The sequence below is a fragment of the Passer domesticus genome, chromosome 21 (genome assembly GCF_036417665.1).
Source record: "Passer domesticus isolate bPasDom1 chromosome 21, bPasDom1.hap1, whole genome shotgun sequence".
Taxonomy (NCBI): Eukaryota; Metazoa; Chordata; class Aves; order Passeriformes; family Passeridae; genus Passer; species Passer domesticus.
In genome coordinates, this window is record NC_087494.1 from 158051 (window position 1) to 175000 (window position 16950).

Here is a 16950-nt window from a genome sequence, read left to right on the forward strand (position 1 = left end):
TTGGCCTTGTCTGCTGCTAGATGGCTTTACGTCCTAAAAATAAAGAGCAATGCTGTAACACAGAGTCACCATTTACACTCCCCCTGCACAGACAAACAGGGACTGACCTGCTCGGAGGAACCCACTCACCTGGGATGGGGTGCTCTGCCATGGATTTTATCCATCTGCATCTGAAAGAAAGTCAGGACAAATGTCAAAGGGCTGCAGGACAACTTCACAGCTCCAGACACCTTGGGTCAACCTAGGAATACCAGCTAGAGTCCAACTACTCCCCGCACTACAAATTTCAAGCCCCCAGGATTTGTCCTATCACACCAGACTATGCAGCAGAGCAGAGCAGCTCTGACACAAATATGTGCAGACACCCGTGACACAGGACAGGACAAACAATGGGGACACAACAGGGACAGAAATCTCTTGGCAAGAGGAATGACTGCAAGGACCGAGAGAACGCAGAATGAAATGACTGAGGTGAGCTCGATGGTGAGCCGCTGAGGCTCAGAGAACCCTGGAGGAAGAAGATGCTATCTGAATTATTTCTTCCAAGAACTGCACAGATGGATGCCTGTAAATCCTGTGGTCAGCATCCTCTACCTATGCGCATATTCAAGAAAACATCACAGATGCTAAGAATGATGCCAGTTTTCTGAACGACTCCTCAAAGGGCTACAGTGAAGGACATGAGACACGCAAACACATACAATCTTATGAACTCCAGGACATTACAGCCCATGGCTAGAAAAGATGGATGGTGATATGGCCGGGAGCAAGGCCTCAGAACATGTCATATTCCACGCTTCTGCGATGTGACTCGGAAACACGGCCGAGCCCGCTGGTAAAAGAACAAATTATATTGGCATCATGCAGACAAGCGCGAGCGTTCAAGAACCGACGGCTGATGCTTGTGGTAAGGGCCTCGAGGGGAAAAAGGCAGAGATATCTGATCCGAGGGACCCCAAAGACACACTAGGTAACACAGTATACACCGGACAACACAACATAGACTGGAACTGTTCTGCACTGCACACCCTACAGCTGTTAGCAAAGGTAGAGCCTCTCCTTTTAGGTGTCTTAAGAGGGCCCTGAGAGGGCATTGCTTTTCCCCCTGCTAATTTTTAAATCTGTCCCAGGAATTTCCAACCCACCCTTCTCCTATCATCCCATCTCCAGGCTGTGGCCCCAACTTATCTTTTGGATGACCGGTGATGTGAGTCCACGCTGGACCTGAAATGAGTATGCTGCAGAGCACCTCTGCCACAATCGCCTGTTAACCTCTCAGTCAGCTGCAATAAAGTAAACCAAAAACAACATATGAACTTTGTGTTATATGGGCCAACTCCCAGCAAGTCGGCTACTTGTCCTCTCCTGAGTGTGCCTAGGTCCTTGAGTCTCTGGCTTCACGCTGAGTCCAAGGGTGTTATTGTGAGTGGCACCTGGGTTAGAGAGAGAAAGTTACATAGCAGTTCTCTGACTGCAGTGGATGAGCTTGTGTGCTGTAGACACCATTTCTCACCCTGCTGCCTTCAAAACCACCCACAATAACTCCTAAATAGAGTCATTAAAAGGTCTTCACCCTCCCTCTCCTAGTCACAATGCTTAACTCATTTGAAGCCTCAATCTCAAATATCATCTTGGACACAGAGCAAATCCCTTTTGTGACATTATGAATCTGCTGAAAAAAAGTACTCCACTTGACACAATCTGCAATTTCAGAAAGTTGCATTCCTCCTAAAAAAAAAAAAAAAAACAAAAAAAATCCCCAAGAACAAAAGCAGAAATTACAAAAGCACCTTACCACTCCTGAACCCACAATCCAAAAATCATGAACTTAAATACTCTCTATGCTCCATGCTGTTTTCCTCACAGTATCTTCAAAGCTCCTGTTGCTTTACATACCCAAAAGCACCTGCTGAAAACAAGCTGATATAAGCTGAGAGAGCTCTTACCTTAGCAGATCTCAGAGAGGGAATGAAGCCCCTTAGCAAAGGCTGGGGTTAATATACCCCTGATGGGGCCCGCCTCTCGTTACCACAGCACCTGGGAAGAGGGAGGGGCAAATCCCACCAGGTATAAAAGCCCTCAAAGCAGCTGCAGCTGTTTGGCTCCACTCACTTGAATTTGAGAGGGGTAAGGGGCTTGCTGGAGGAGAAAACTCTTCAGAGAAATGACAGTGTTTTCTTTTTGCTACAACTGTTTGGACTAAAAGGGTAGACGCTGGTAAGAAATAAAACTTTGTGTTTAGGTTGCGTGATTAGATAAATTGCATAATTTGTTGTTAACTTACATAATTATTTCTTGGTGAGTACTGAGTGGAGCTTCAAGTGTGACTAACTAAGGTAGAGAACAGTACTAATTATATGAATGATCTCACTCTCCTTGGGGCCTTGAATTAGGGCTATCTATACCATAAAGAAAAAATAGAAAAATAATAGTCTCCTAGCATTAGGGCTACCCAGGTACCAGCCTGGCCCTTCTCTGAGATACTTGGTCCTAGAAAGTGGAAAGAAATGCCCTGAAATGCAAATTTAAACCTTTAAAATGCTGAAAAAGGCAGAGCTTCCTTCAAGTGAACCCCTTAAAATTAGAAAATGGGACAGTTGCTTCCACTGACACTGATACAATGGCAAATAAATGCCCAGGTTCCGGGTGTCAGTTTGCAGGAGGCGCTTGACACTGTCAAGGCAGCCAGTGTTTGGGGGGGGGGGCATCTTATGTCTGGACGGAATCCTGTGCTGTGCGGCACTTCAGCAGACAGTCGGCCACTCAGGGCCAAAGGCAGCTGAACAATGCTGGGCTTTTCCCTGAGAAACAAAACTCACCAGCCCGGGTTCCTTGTTTCACTTTGGCACTCTAAAGCTGACTACAGTTTTATTTGGCTGCTACATTTGTCTGGGAGATTTGGGGTGCCTTCTCCTCCCCTCAGCCTTCTTCTGCCGTGTCCCCTTCTTCTCCCGGCACTCCTCGGCGAATTTCCCGCCCTGCCCCGTCCCTCTCCCTGCCCCTCTCCCCCCCTTCCCTAGCCCGTTCTTCTCCTCTCCCCCTCCCGCCCCTGTCCCGTCTCTCACCCTCTCCCCTCCCGCCCTGCCGCGTTCCTTCTTTCTCCCCCCCTCCCCAACACGCCGCTCTTTTCCCCTCCCGCTCCCGCCCATGCCCAGCTCTCTCCCCGCCCTTCTCCCATCCCCGGCCCTGCCCCTCACTCCACGAGGCATCCGGCAGCTCGTGGGAGCTGGAAGGCGGGGACAGTGCAGCCCTGGCAGCAGGTCAGCACCCAAATAAAACAGGTAGGGACAACGTCTGTGGGCTGCGGGGTGTCACCAGGGGCTGCGGGCTGAGGGGAGGGGGCTGGAGGGTGGCACAGAGCATGGGGGCAGCTGAGAGGGAGAAGGGGCCTTTAGGAGCAAAGGGGGGGCTCCAGGGTGGCACAGAGACCCTGAGAGGCTGCAGTGGGGAACTCGGGGGTGACACAAAGAGGCTGAGGGGCAGGGGGTGCCTCGAGGGGCAAAGTGGGGGGTGCCTGAGGGTGAGAGGTGAAGCAGCCCTCACACCAGCCCTAACGTCACCCTAAAAACCACCCCTACCCGGGTGGAGAGTGCTCGGTGGAGGTTAGGGGGCTAAGGGACAATGTTGGGGGGTTTAGGGTGACACACAGACGTGTGGGCAGGGGTGCCTTGACAGGTGGAGAGCTGCCACTGAGGGTTCGGGGTGCAAAGGACACAGGGTACCAGGTAGGGTTAGGGCACAGGTGCAGCACCTCTCACCCTAGCCCTAGCCTCACCCTAACCAGCCGCCCAAAGAACAGCCTTTTCCCCCAACAGCAGCACAACCCAGCAACCCTAAGAGCGAGAGCAGACAGGAATCCTCCTGCTGGCACAAGACTACAACCCTCACAGCAGGACAAGGACAGAACCCTCAGAGGACAACAAGACCCACTGCAAAAAGGTAGGGAAGACATCAGAGGGTTTGAGAGCAACAGCTGGGCCTTGGAGGCTGAGCAGGTTTTTCTCAAGGTTTTTCCACAACTTCTAAGGATATGTAAGGGATTCTAGAAGGCTTCTCAGCACATTCTGGGCATTCTAGGGTATTCTAAGGAGGTTATAAAGGCTATATCAGGGGTTTTTGGAACACTTTCAGGGTGAGAATCAGAACGGATACTCCCTGAAAATGCAGAGTTTTAAGACTGCAGTGGAATACATTTAAAAAGGGCATGGGGTCACAGAGTGAATTGGGAAAAAAAGTGATGGTCTAAAGACGGTAAGTTCCAGGCCAAATGGAGTCATTGTGGCTAGCACCAGATGCGGACACCTGTGTAGGAGAGGAATCCTGCACTATAGAAATGAACAGCCCAAAAGAACCTACATATAACCTGACATCAGGAACCTGGCCTGGTGAGTTTTGTTTCTCAGAGAAAAAGCCATCGTTCGTGTCCAGGGCCCGGAGTGGCCGGCTGCCTGCTGAAATTCCGCACGGATCAGGATACCTCCCAGATGCAAGGTGCCCCCACAGGCAGCTGTGTCTGGTTTGACAGTGCCAAGTGCCTCCTGCAAACTGACCACGTGTATGGAGGTAAAAGGCCATTTTACATACAGAGCAATATACAATAATGCATCAGCTAATGTCCTCGCAGCTGGGGCAGAGCTGTCCCCTGTCCAGCACAAACAAAAACTATTCTGGGCCGTGACCTGCCACAAACCTCGGCCCACGCGCAACAATTACAGTGTCACCAGAAGCGCCACCGCCACATCCCGGCACGGCCACCGCCAGAGCAGGTCCGACTGTCCTCTCCTGTTCCCTCCGTCCCCTCCTATCCCCTTTGGTCCCCTCCTGTCCATTCCTGTCCCCTCTGTCCCCTCCGGCATGGACCCCGCGGTGCCCAGGGCCACGCTGAAGGTGCTGGCGCTGTGCACGGCGCTGCTGGTGCTGGTGGCGGCGGTGACAGTGGCGGTGGCGGTGTCGCTGTGGCGCTCCGAGGTGCTGGGGCAGCTGCGGGGCTGCCGGGAGCGGGCAGCGAACGAGAGCCGGGAGCTCGGGACCCACCTGGGGGAGCTGGAACGGGACCGGGAGCGGCTGCGGAGCGACGGGGACACGCTGCGCCGAGAGCTGGCACGGGCACAAGGGGACAGCGCCAGGGACAATGCCAGCCTCGTGTCCTGCCGGGAGCGCGCGGTAGGTGGCCGGAGGGATGGGGACAAATCCGTTGTCCCCATAGGTGGCCAGGAAATGGGGACAAGGTGTTCGGTCACTTTGGGGTGGCAAAGAGGATGGGGACAGCACTCCCTGTCCCCTCAGCAGTGTCTTCTGTCCCTCCCTCCCTGGCCAGCAGCCAAGCCCGGGGGCTGCTCCGTCCCTGCGGGAATTCCCCGTTCCGGCCAGGATGGTGAGCTGGGACACGGGCACAGCCACCTGGGGGAGACAGCCGCCACCTCCCTGCAGGGGACACCCCAAAAACAACCTCTGGATGCTCCCGAGGGGGCAGAGCCGTCATATCCCTACAGGGACACCCCAAAAATGAGCCCAGGATGCTCCCGGGGGGGGCAGAGCCGTCATATCCCTACAGGGACACCCCAAAAACGAGCCCAGGATGCTCTTGGCTCCATTCTAGGGGAGCAAAGTCGCCCCATCCCTGCAGGGGACACCTCAAAAACGAGCCCCGGCTGCTCCCCGCTCCGTCCCGCTCCCGGCGGGGCCGCTGTTCCCGGCTCCATCCCGGTAATTACCGGGTCCCGAGGCAGTGCCGGGGCCGCAGCTCCCGGTTTGTCCTTCCCGAGTATTTTTAGCTGCGGTTGCAGCTGGGGAAGGGCCCGGAGGAAGAGCCGGGTCCCGCCGCCCCTCTCGGGCTCATCCGGCTGAACAATGGCCCGGAGAGGCTGGAAAATGTCCCCGTTTCCCGGGGCTGGCGCCGGGAGCTGGGCAGGGCTGGGCAGCCTCTTGGAGAGCTCCTGTCCCCCTGTCCCCTCCCTGGCACCAGCGGTGACACCCGCGGGGTGACCTCGGCCTGCTGGGACAGGTCACACCCAGGATGAGTGTCACCTCAGAGAGGAGGGATTGTCCCCAAAGCCCCGTCCCCAACCCTTTGAGGAACGTGATGGGAGGGGCACAGGCACCCAAGGCCACCAGGAGCGTGGGAACACTTGGGGACATGGGTGACCTGGAGCTCTCCTGTGCTCCCCACCCTCAGGATGAGCCATCCCTCCAGGGCAGGGGGATTGTCCCCAAATCCGTGTCCCCACCTTGGGAGAAGGATGTGAGGGGGACCCAAGGCCACCAGGAGCGTGGGGACAGCTTGAGGACATGGGGGGACAGTGAGGCAGAGGAGCAGAAGGGCTCTGGCAGCGGATGAAGAGTCGGGGGAGTGGACACTGCCCACCGCTGTTCCCACGTATCCCCTGTCCCCAGGCCAGGCTGGAGGCCAATGTCACCGCGCTGGGGAACGAGCTGGTGGCGCTGCGGCGGGAGCGGGCCGAGCTGGCCGGTGCCAAAGTGGCGCTGCAAGGTGAGCTCTGTCCCCGCGCCAGGAGCCCGGCCCGGGAGGGCTGCGCTCCGTCCTGGCGTGACCAGCCGGTGTCGCCGCTGTCCCCAGAGGAGGTGGCGCGGGGCGCGGAGCAGGCGCAGGGGCTCCGGCGGCGGCTGCAGGAGGCGCTGGAGCAGCAGCGGGAGCTGTGGGAGCGCCGGGAGCGCTGCGAGGGGCGACAGCGGGAGCTGCAGGACAGCCTGTAAGGGCTCTGTCCCCCGGGACACCCTCTATCCCTCGGGAACATCCCCCTGTCCTTCGGTGACATCTCTCTGTCCCTCGGGGATATCCCCCTGTCAGGTCCTTGTCACCCTCCTTAGGGTGGGCCACCCCCAGAGCAGCCATCCCCCCACTCTTGTGACAACCTGTCCTGTCCCTCCCTCCTCATGGGGGCCACCGTGTGTCCCCGCAATCCCCTCCTGCCCTTTCCTGTCCCTGTCCCTCCTTGGCGACCCCCTGTCCTGTCCCTCGTCCCCTTGGGTACCCCCCGTGTCCCCACCCCGGGTCAGGGCCACCCCCCGACGTGGCTCCGCTGTCCCCGCAGCCGGGACTACGCGGCCGAGCTGGAGGCGCTGCGGCGGCGGGCCCGGGACAGAGGCAGCGGGCGCAGGTGTCCCCCGGGTCACCGGTACTGCGGGGGGGGGACAGAACGGGGAGGGGGGACAGAACGGGGAAGGGGGGACATCCGGAGAGGGGGGACAGAGTGAGAGGACAGAACGGGGAAGGGGGGACAGACCGAGGGGACAGAACGAGGAGGGGGGGACATCCGGAGAGGGGGGACAGAGTGAGGGGACAGCCGAGGAGGGGGGGACAGCCCGGGGAGGGGAACAATCCAGGAAAGGGACATCCCGGGAAGGTGTCACAGCCCACGGACTGGGAGGTCCCGCAAGGGGGGACATCCCGGGAGGAGGAGACAGCCCCGGGAGGAGGCACAGCAAGGAGCGGCGGTGTCACTGCCATTGTCCCCAGGGCAGCAGGGCCCGTGCGGGACTCACTGCCCGTCCCCCCACCCTTGCAGGAAGGGCTGAGGTCCGCAGCCTCCCCAGCGAGCGCCACATCCCCGTTGTCGCAGTGTCCCCAGCGCTGCCACCTGCGGGGCTGGCCCAGCCCCGGAGAATCCAGCGCAGCGCGGGAGCTGTGGGGGTGGGAGATGGTCCTGATCCCACTGATCCCCTTGATCCCTGATCCCATTGACCCCGCATCCCATTGATACCCGACCCCATTGATACCCGATCCCATCAATCCTTAATCCCATTGATCCCATCGATCCCTGATCCCACCAAGATTCCTGATCCTATTGATCCCTGATCCCATTGATCACAGACCCCACTGATCCCTGATCCCACTGTGATCCCTGATCCTATTGACCCCATTGATCCCCGATTCCATTGATCCCTGACCCTCTTGATTCCATTGATCCCTGATCCCACTGATCCCTGATCCCATGGTGATTCCTGGCCCCACAGGGTCCCAATCCCATCCCATGTCCTGATCCCATCCTGTGTCCTGATCCCAACCTCAATCCCGATCCCATCCCAATCCCACTGCGCCCCGACCCCTTAGTGCTGCCACCCCGTGTCCCTGTCCTGCCGTGTCCCCATCCCGTGTCCCAGCTGGACAGGGGACACAGGGGTCCCTTCTCCACTTTTTTGGGGCAGTTTCGGCTCATCCTGGGCACAGATTTCCCTGAAATCCCCTCTGGGGGCTCCGGCCATATCCACAGCACTCCAGAACCCGGGAACAGCGGGAATTTGGGGGATTTTGGAAACACTGGGCAATAAAAGCTGCACTGCTCACCGGGACATCTCCCTGTGTCACCAGCCCGCTGTCCCCTCTCTCTCTGACCCCAACTGCCCCCTCCCCAAACTCCAGGGATTTCTCCCATCCTGGATTCTAACGGCTCTGCCAGGGACCCCAAAACACCCCGAGGGGGGACTGGGGGACACAGAGCCACTCCCGTGCCGTGGAGCCACCCCCGGTGTCTGTCCCCGCACGGGGACATCGCTGCCACGGTGGCTCCGCCCAGCCGGGAATGGCAGAGCCGGGGTTGTCACCGTGTCCCCACCCCAGTCCTGGTCCCTGCAGGTCCCTGGGGGTTGGGGTGGCCTTGGGGTCACCTTGGCGTAATGGAGGGGACCCAGCGCAGGGAAAAGGGTGGAGTTTGGGGTGTCATGGTTGAAGGGGGGGGGTGTGGGGGTGTGACACGGCCCTTTTGTCCCTCAGTGCCACCTCAAACCGGGTGTCTGGGGGTGTCCAGGCCCTGCTGCGGCCACTGTCCCCCTGTCCCCATCCCACGGGGATGTCGTGATCCCCCAGCCCCGCAGGACGCCCGGGGGGTTCCGGGGGGTTCGGGGAGTTCTGGGGGGCCGGGCCGCGGGGCCCGCAGGGCGCTGACCCCTGGCCGGTGGCTGTTTCCTGCCCTGGCTGCTCCGCGTCCCTCGGGGACAGGGAAGTGTCTGCGATGGCCCGGCCGGTGTCGCTGCCGGAGCCATTCTCAGCTACCGCCGCTTCCTTTTCCTGAGCTGCAAATAACAGTGAGTCACCCGCGGAGACACTGCCACCCCCCCGAGGGGGCCACTGCCATCCCTGACACCCCCTGAGGGGACACTGCCACCCTCCCGAGGGGACACTGCCACCCCCCCGAGGGGGCCACTGCCATCCCTGACACCCCGAGGGGGCACTGCCACCCCCACCCTCCCGAGGGGACACTGCCACCCCCACCCCCGCGCCGCCGGTGTCACCTTTGGGATGCCCCATCCCGGATCCCATCCCGAGGGTTCCCTGCAGCCTCCCGGGACCCCACAGATTCCACCCCCCCCCCCCCCCCCCCGTCCCATTTCCAAATTAACAGCCCCAATTAACCCTCCGCCCTGATTAACTCATCCCCACACCGTGGGAACTCTGTTCCCAGTTCAGGAGCAGTCGTTCCCAGTTCCCCTCCCCATTCCGGCGGGGAATGCCGCTCGGGCCCCACCCGGGTTTGGGGTTTAGGATCTCCCCGATCCCGGGGAGCCTCTGGGAGAGCCCCAGGGGACACCGGGATGTCACCTCTGTCCTCTCCCGGCGTGTCGGGGGACTCGTAGTAGGGGGGGGGGCCGGATGCGTCGCTGCCCTTTGCACAGGATGCGGCCGCAGGAAAATCCAACTTTCCTGGAAACCCGCTTCAAAGCGGACCCAAGGATGCTGGGAAGCCACGGCAGAGCTGCTCCGGTCCCTGTCCCCGTCCCTGCCTCGCCTCGCTCGGTGCCACCCGAGCTGTCCCCGTGTGCCACCCCCGTGCCACCCTCGGGGGCCCCCGGCACCCCCGGGGACCCACCCTGCACTCCCGGCGGGATCAGCGCGGCAATTCCGGTGCCAGAGGTGGGAGTTTTGGGGTGGGAGGCAATTCCAAATAATTCCAAACAATTCCAGGCAATTCCAGGGCACCGGGCACCAAAATGGGGATCGGAGGAATTGAATCCCATGATTTTGGAGCAGGAGGCAATTCCAGGGATGCGCTGGGCACCAAAATGGGTTGCAAGGAATGGAATCACACTTTTTTTCTCCATCTCCACTCCAGAAACAACAATCCCAGCAGATGCTGTGCTCTGATCACCCGGTGGGATCGAATTCCCTGGAATTTCCACGCTGAGAATGGGAATTTTGGGGCAGGAGACAATTCCAGGGGCACTAAAAGGGGATGGAGGGAACGAAAGCCCATTTTTTTCCCCCTCCACTCCAGGAACAACAATCCCAGCGCCCTGATCACCCAGCGGGATTGAATTCCCTGCAATTCTCACCCCGGGAGTGGGAATTTCGGGGCAGACACTTCCAGGGGTGCGCCGGGCACTAAAATGGGATGGAGGGAATGAAATCCCATTTATTTTTTCCCCTTCCACACTTCAGGAACAACAATGCCAGCAGAAGCTGTGCCCTGATAACCCGGCGGGTCCCCGGGAGCATCCGGCACGGCAGGAAGGAGCCTGGCAGGAGGAAATATTAAATCCTGGGATATAAACACGGCGTCGGGAGCAGCCCCGCCCCAGTGCGGCCCCCCTGAAAAGCGCGGTCCCGGCGGGGTGGGGCGGCCAGAGCGGCGGCGAGGATGGAGAAGAGCAGCTTCGCCATGGCCAAGTTCGGGCTGGAGCACAAGGAGGCGATGCCGAAGCGCGATTGCGGTTTTTACCTCAAATACATTTTCCTTTTCACCTCGCTGATCCAATTCCTGATCATCCTGGGGCTCGTGCTCTTCATGGTGTACGGGAACGCCCAGGCGGGCACTGACACCCACCTGAGGCTCCTGGAGGAGCAGGTGCAGAGCCACTACCGCAGGATTGTCACCCTGAGCGCCACCAACGCCAACCTGAGCCGCGCGCTCAACGCCACCCTGAAGGACAAGGACAAGCTGCAGGGGATGGCGCTGAAGGTGCAGAGGGAGCTGGAGAAGTGTAACAGCAGCCAGGCCTCTAGCAGCATCCCGCAGGTGACTCCCGGGGGAGGGTGGCACCGCTGGCAGGTGATGCTGATGTCGCCTGCTTGTCCCTTGGGGTGGTGGCGGCGAGGGGAGCCCAGAAAGTGCCAGGGGGTTTTGGTCAAGGGGTCTCCAATCTTGGGGTTCTCTTCCTTCTCCTCTTCTTCCTACCTGCAGCTCTCCCAGAGTTCCTGAAGGGGTGCCTGGGGATCCTTTCAGGATGTTCTGACCCCTCTCCTCTTCCTCCTCATCCCCCGGGCTCTCTCTGAGGCTTGTGGGGACCGGGATGATGCTGGGGGAGTTTTTGGGGTGTTCTGACCCCTCTCCTCCTCCTCTTCCTCCCATTCCCCCAGACCTCTCCCAGAGCCCACAAGGAGATGCTGGGGGGTCCTTTTGGGATTCTCTGACCCCTCTCCTCCTCTTCCTCCTTCTCCTTCTTCTTCTCCTTCTCCTTCTCCTCTCCAAGCCCTGGTGTCTCATTCTCAAGGTGTTTGTGGGATCCTCTGACCCCGCTCCTCTTCCTCCTCATCCCCTGGGCTCTCTCTGTTACCTCTGGGGACTGGGATGGTGCCGGGGGTGTTTTTGGGATGTTCTGACCCCTCTCCTCCTCCTCCTCCTCCTCTTCCTCCCGCGCAGCTGCGGGAGCTCCTGTTCCGGCAGGTGAGGCTGACCGAGTGCCAGGTGATCACCACCCTCATCAACACCACCTGCAATGGTAAGAGACACCCCCAGCCCCAAAAAACCCCTGGGCACCCCCAGCACCCCCTTCCCACCCCTCGGGGACCCCCAACTCTCCCTCCCCACCTTTCTGGGCACCCCCAGCACCCCCACGTGACCTGCACCAGTCACCGCAAGCCACGGGGTGGCACCTGGGGGAACCCAAACCCCCAGATCCCAAATCCCCCAGAGCCAAACCCTGTCCCCCAACTCCCCCTAAAGCCGAGAAGCTGCAGCTGCAGCGGCAGCTGGACCAGGCCAGCTCATCCAAGAAAAGCCTGGAGGACAGCGGGCGGCAGAGCCAGGCTGAGCTGGCCAAAGCCACCCGTGAGAGGGACAGGTGCCAGCAGGACCTGCAGAGCGCCAGGACCGAGGGCGACCTGAGCAGGATGGAGCTGGAGGTGCAGAAACACCGCTGCAGCTCCCTGCAGAGCGATGTGAGCGAGAAAATCCTGAGGATTTCGGAGCTGGCCAAGCAATACCAGTGCAAAGAAGCCGAGAAGGAGCTGGGGCAGATCCGGGACCGCGTGGAGGGGCTGCTGCGGCGGCAGCAGGAGCGCGACGCGCACTTCGTGTGGAGGAGCAGCTGTGAGCTGAGCGTGCAGCAGTGCCGCCACAACTGCTCCCGCGACACGCAGGAGCTGCACAAGAGGATCCAGGGCCTGGAGAAGCGCGAGAAGGACGGCGAGGAGGAGAGGAAGAGGATGCAGGCGGAGAAGGAGAAGGTGGGGAAGGAGCTGGAGGAGAAGAGGAAGGAGGCAGCGGCGACGGCGGAGTCACTGAGGCAGCAGCTCGGGGTCTGCATGGGAACCAAGGTGGGGACACGGGGACACAGGGAACTGGGGACATGGGGCACTGGGGACACGGGGACACAGGGACATGGGGACATGGGGAGAGGACATTGGGGCACTGGGGACACGGGGTTGGGAACATGGGGACATGAGGACTCCCATGGGGACATGGGGCCATGGGGACTCCCATAGGGACATGGGCACGGGCACCTCTACACGAGGGTTTTCCTTCCTGACGCCTGGATTTTGTTTAAGTGGGAATTTCCTGCTGGGGGCGGTGCCACCCCTGAGCAGTGCCCCCGCTGTCCCCCCAGATGTCCCACCTGGACCTGCCGGGCTCGCGGGTGCCGGGCAGCACCGCCCGCTCAGGCTCCTTCCCTGGCATGGGCACCTACATGGAGCTCCTGAAGAACCCAGCCACCCTGGGCACCATGGGTGAGTCCCTGGGGGGACTGGGGACACGCTGGGGGGTCACCATGTCCCCTGGGTGCCCATCCCATCAATCCCATCGCAATTCATGGATCCCACCCCAATCCCACGGATTCCATCCCATCCCAATCCCACCCCAATCCCATCAATCCCAATCCCATCAATCCCATCCCAAATCCACCCTTGCTCCCCTGGATCCCATCCCATGGGTCCCACCCCAATCCAGCAGGAATGCAGAACCCGGCAGAGCTCCAGCAGATGCTGCAGCTGATGGAGCAGTACACGGCCACCCTGAAGAACGCCAGGTGAGGGGACAGAGGTGACACCAGGCCACCCTCCCCAGGCCACCCAGGGCTCCCGGAGGTGCCCCCGCCCTGATCCCATTTTCCCACAGTGGATAACGCTGGAAAATCCCATGGAAAACCAGGAGTGCCGCCCAGGAAGTGCTTCCCGCAGTACGGATGGCAACCCCTGCCCCAGGGCCACCCTCCCTCTGTCCCTTTGTCCCCGTGTCCCCAACCCCACCCCGTGTGTCCCCTCAGATGTATCCCTGCCTCTCGGCTGGAGCGGGACAACAGCCGGCCCCAAATCTGGGGACAACTCGCTGCTCGTGTGGGTGGAAATTCATGGGAAAATCGGGAATTTTGGGAGCGGGAATTCCACACAGAGGGGTGGGGCACACCCAAAGGACAGGGATGTCCTTGTCCTCAAAGGATGGAGGACAGCGCTGCCCTTGTCCTCCCGCCCTGAATTTGGGGACAACATGCCACTCCTGCAGATGGAAATCCATGGAAAAATTGGGAATTTTGGGAGCGGGAATTCCACACAGAGGGGTTGGACACGCCTGAGGATGAGGCACAGGGATGTCCTTGTCCCCAGAGGATGAGGGACAGCGCTGTCCTTGTTCCCCGGCCCTGAATCTGGGGACAACTCGCCACTTGTGTGGATGGAAATCCATGGAAAAATTGGGATGGGGAGCGGGAATTCCATCCCAGCTCTGCACAGAGGGGTGGGAAATGCCCAAGGACGAGGCACAGGGATGTCCTTGTCCCCAAAGGATGAGGGACCAGGCTGTCCTTGTCCCCCTGGGCCCCCCCGGAGTGGGGCAGGAATTTATTCCCAGGATTTATTCCTGGGATTTACGGCTGCGTTTCCTGTGGAAAATCCTTTTCCTGCCCCGCCGTCCCTGCCCGCACGCCAGGCGCCACCAAGGCCTCCCGGAGTGTCCCTTGTCCCTTTCCCCATCCCAAGTGTCCCCCAAGCTGTGTCTGTGCCAGGAGAAGGGCACTGCCACCTCCTGGGTAGCGATGCCACCACCCCCCCACCTCCTGCCCAGCCCCAGGGTGGCACCGTGGTGACAAAAGTGACAAGGGTGACAAAAATCTCACTGTCCCTGAAGGTCCGGGGGGGCCTCAGGCACTGCCAGAGGATTTCCTGGAATTCCTCCATGGATAATCTCGGAGCACCAGGTGCTTCCCGAGCTCCCGCCCAGGGGATGGCACAGGGGGGTGGCACAGGGGTGTCCCCAGGAGATGCCACCATTTTTGGGGTGGCAGAGCACCAGCAAGAGCCCACATCTGCCACGGTTTGGGGGAATTCCATGGATTGGGATGGATCCTGGGGTTCTCAAACCCCTCAGGCTGGATCCTTGGGGTTAGAGGGCATAGGGATGTGCCCCATGTCACATTGGGGATGGGGACACCCCAAATGGGAACACCAGGGGTGGCTTTTCCCGTCCAGCTCCTGGTTTGTCCCCCTGGCCAGGAATTGGGACTTTTCTCAGGGTTTTTTTTTCCCCACATTTGGGGCTTGGGACACACTCCCAGACACGGCCACCAGCGAGGGGACAACACCAAAGGCACCACGGTTTAATCCTGGTGACACCACACCCCAGGGAGTGCCACTGTCACTTCCCCACACAAAAATCCCTAAAAATGATATCCAGGATATCCTCGGCGCCCACGTGCCCAGTGATCCTGCCCAGCTCCCGCCGTGCCACCCGCAACTGCTCGGCTGCCACCGCCAGGTCCCCACTGTCCCCAAGGTCCCCAAAGCGCTCCAGGGCCGCCGCGCACGCCCCGAGGTGGCGGCTGTGCCTGCTCTGAGTCAGGCTGGGAGAGCCCAGGAGGGGATCCCCGCACCTGGAGGGTGGGAATGGGAATAGAATGGGATGGGATGGGATGGGATGGGAATGGGAACAGGAACGAGAAAGGGAATGGAATGGAAAAGGGATCAGGAATGGGGAAGTGATTTGGAACGGGAAAGGGGATTGGGAACAGAAAAGGAATCAGGAATGGAAAAGGGGATCAGGAAGGGAAAAGGGGATTGGGAAGTGAAAGGGATCAGCCATGGAGAAGGGGGATCAGCCATCCCCATAAACCAGGAAGAGGGTTTGGGACCCCCCGGACTCACAGCTGTGCCAGCTGTTGTGCCAGCAGCTCCAGCAGCGCCTCCAGCCCCTCGCCCGTCTTGCAGGACAGCAGGGTGGCAGGGGGTCCCTGGGCTCCGGTGGCACTCGGGGACCCCCCGTGCCCCCCCAGCAGGTCGGCCTTGTTGAGCACCAGCACGCAGGGGGTGCCCGGGGGCGGCTCCAGCGCCGCCAGCGCCGCCCCCAGAGCCACCGGCGTGGGTGACACCGAGGTGGCATCCAGCACTGCCAGCACCAGATCAGCCTGGCACAACCTGGGGACACACGGGGTTATGTCACCATCCGGACTGACACCCCAAACCCCCCCCAAAACCCCCAAGACTCACCGGGCCCGTGCCCGGGCCACGCCCTCGCGCTCCACGGGGTCGGTGGCCTGGCGCAGCCCCGCGGTGTCACTGAGCACCAGCGGGTACCCCCCAATGTCCAGGGCCACCTCCAGCACGTCCCGGGTGGTGCCCGCCGTGGGGGACACGATGGCGGCCGGGCGCCGACCTGGGGACAGCGGGAATGGTCCAGGAGCTTTGGGGATTATCCCAACCCCTCCACGCCCGTGGGTGACCTGGGGACAGCGGGAATGGTCCGGGGGGTTTGGGGATTATCCTGGGCCCTCCACATCCAGTCCCCACCATGGGTGACATGATGGCCTGGGGACATCAGGAATGGTTCCCTCTGGAATTCTGAGCATTGTCCCAACCCCTCCACACCTGGTCCCCACCCCAGGTGCCATGATGGCCTGGGGACAGCAGGAATGGCTCCCGTCTGCCCCCATGGCCCACTCACAGAGCAGGTTGAGCAGGCTGCTCTTGCCCACGTTGGGGGGGCCGGCGATGACGGCCCGGACCCCCCCCCGCAGCAGCTCCCCCCGACGCCCGTCCCGCAGGTGGCCCTGGAGCTCCTGCAGCAGCGCCCGCACGGTGACAGCCACTGCGGGGACACAGCGGGGTCAGCCCGGCTGGGGACAGCGGGGACACAGCAGAGACAGCCCAGCTGAGGACAGCGGGGACACGGCAGGGTCAGGTCGGCTGGGGAGAGTGGGGCCTGAGCCCCAGGTTGGGGAAAAACACCAGGAGAGACCCCGGGTCCTGATCCCTATATCTGGGATAAAAACATCAGGAAGAGGCCCCATATCCCAGCCAGGGGGACAAACAAGGACCTGGAGTGGCTGGATGGGACAAGCCCCCCTGGACGTCTCCATTGCCAGAGTGACACCATGGGGACACAGCCATGACGTGGGGGCAGCAGGGGCTCACCTTGGGCCAAAACCTCTTCCTCCACATTGTCATCCTCGCTGAAGTCAATGTAGGCCTCCAGGTGGGCGAGCGCCTGCCATTGGGATGGGAGTCACCCCTGAGCTGCTGGCCACCCAGGAGGGCTCGGTGGCCACCCGGGAGGGCTCGGTGGCCCCGCAGGTGACCCCACCTGGGTGAGGGCGTGGCTCCAGCGCTGGTAGAGCCGGCCCAGGTCCCCCTCGAGCTGCCGGAGCGCCTGGCGCCGCTGCGCCTCCGTCTCGGCCCCGATCAGGTCCCGCAGGCCCTCGGCCGCCGTCAGGTCCAGCTTGCCGTGGGCAAACGCCCGGCGCGTGAACTCGCCTGGCTCGGCCGGACGCAGCCCCGGCAAACGGCCTGGG

At 60.8% G+C, this 16950-nt stretch overlaps 3 protein-coding genes and 1 long non-coding RNA gene across 10 annotated transcripts in view; 2 read left to right on the top strand and 2 right to left on the bottom strand.

Moving 5' to 3' along the window:
* The first annotated feature begins 3188 nt into the window (after positions 1–3188).
* Positions 3189–10502, top strand: LOC135284723 (ciliary rootlet coiled-coil protein 2-like). 3 transcript variants are annotated; one of them, XM_064396389.1, is made up of 6 exons: positions 3189–3281; positions 3816–5163; positions 6394–6490; positions 6578–6710; positions 7053–7136; positions 7527–8385. In XM_064396389.1, exons 2-6 carry the CDS (start codon positions 4558–4560, stop codon positions 7534–7536), a joined length of 930 nt encoding a protein of 309 aa, XP_064252459.1. In that variant the 5' UTR covers positions 3189–3281; positions 3816–4557; the 3' UTR covers positions 7537–8385. The 3 variants fall into 3 exon arrangements, with proteins under 3 accessions (XP_064252459.1, XP_064252460.1, XP_064252458.1); XM_064396390.1 differs by having other exon boundaries at positions 7053–7118; XM_064396388.1 differs by lacking the exon at positions 7527–8385 and adding an exon at positions 10394–10502 and having other exon boundaries at positions 3192–3260.
* On the bottom strand, positions 9772–10808 carry LOC135284724 (uncharacterized). Its single transcript, XR_010349918.1, has 3 exons — positions 10674–10808; positions 10288–10470; positions 9772–10177 (listed from the first exon to the last, which is right to left on the bottom strand). It is a non-coding gene; the product is annotated as an uncharacterized LOC135284724 (long non-coding RNA).
* Positions 10454–13924, top strand: PLVAP (plasmalemma vesicle associated protein). Of its 4 annotated transcripts, none has more exons than XM_064396383.1 (6): positions 10457–10970; positions 11595–11673; positions 11898–12490; positions 12781–12901; positions 13122–13200; positions 13290–13500. In XM_064396383.1, the coding sequence occupies exons 1-6, from the start codon at positions 10593–10595 to the stop codon at positions 13294–13296; spliced, it is 1257 nt and encodes a 418-aa protein (XP_064252453.1). In that variant the 5' UTR covers positions 10457–10592; the 3' UTR covers positions 13297–13500. The 4 variants fall into 4 exon arrangements, with proteins under 4 accessions (XP_064252451.1, XP_064252452.1, XP_064252453.1 ...); XM_064396384.1 differs by having other exon boundaries at positions 13125–13200; XM_064396381.1 differs by having other exon boundaries at positions 10454–10970; positions 12781–13200; positions 13290–13924.
* GTPBP3 (GTP binding protein 3, mitochondrial) overlaps positions 13913–16950 on the bottom strand; it is a 4958-nt gene continuing 1920 nt past the window's right edge. Inside the window, exons 4-9 of one of the 2 annotated variants that reach the window (XM_064396385.1) lie at positions 16743–16945; positions 16574–16646; positions 16104–16247; positions 15650–15815; positions 15308–15577; positions 13913–15036 (exon numbers count right to left, since the gene is read on the bottom strand). In XM_064396385.1, coding sequence (XP_064252455.1) covers positions 14802–15036; positions 15308–15577; positions 15650–15815; positions 16104–16247; positions 16574–16646; positions 16743–16945 — 1091 coding nt within the window. In that variant the 3' untranslated portion in view covers positions 13913–14801. The remainder of the gene's footprint in view (positions 15037–15307; positions 15578–15649; positions 15816–16103; positions 16248–16573; positions 16647–16742; positions 16946–16950) is intronic. The other variant, XM_064396387.1, reaches the window with a different exon arrangement.

Coding starts and splice junctions, on each gene's coding strand:
- PLVAP (XM_064396381.1), top strand. CDS start 10,593: ATGGAGAAGAGCAGCTTCGCCATGGCCAAGTTCGGGCTGGAGCACAAG. Junction 11,674..11,897: donor CATCAACACCACCTGCAATG/GTAAGAGACACC, acceptor CTCCCCCTAAAG/CCGAGAAGCTGCAGCTGCAG. Junction 13,201..13,289: donor GCCACCCTGAAGAACGCCAG/GTGAGGGGACAG, acceptor ATTTTCCCACAG/TGGATAACGCTGGAAAATCC.
- LOC135284723 (XM_064396388.1), top strand. CDS start 4,558: ATGGAGGTAAAAGGCCATTTTACATACAGAGCAATATACAATAATGCA. Junction 5,164..6,393: donor TGTCCTGCCGGGAGCGCGCG/GTAGGTGGCCGG, acceptor CCCTGTCCCCAG/GCCAGGCTGGAGGCCAATGT. Junction 7,137..10,393: donor AGGTGTCCCCCGGGTCACCG/GTACTGCGGGGG, acceptor TCCACACTTCAG/GAACAACAATGCCAGCAGAA.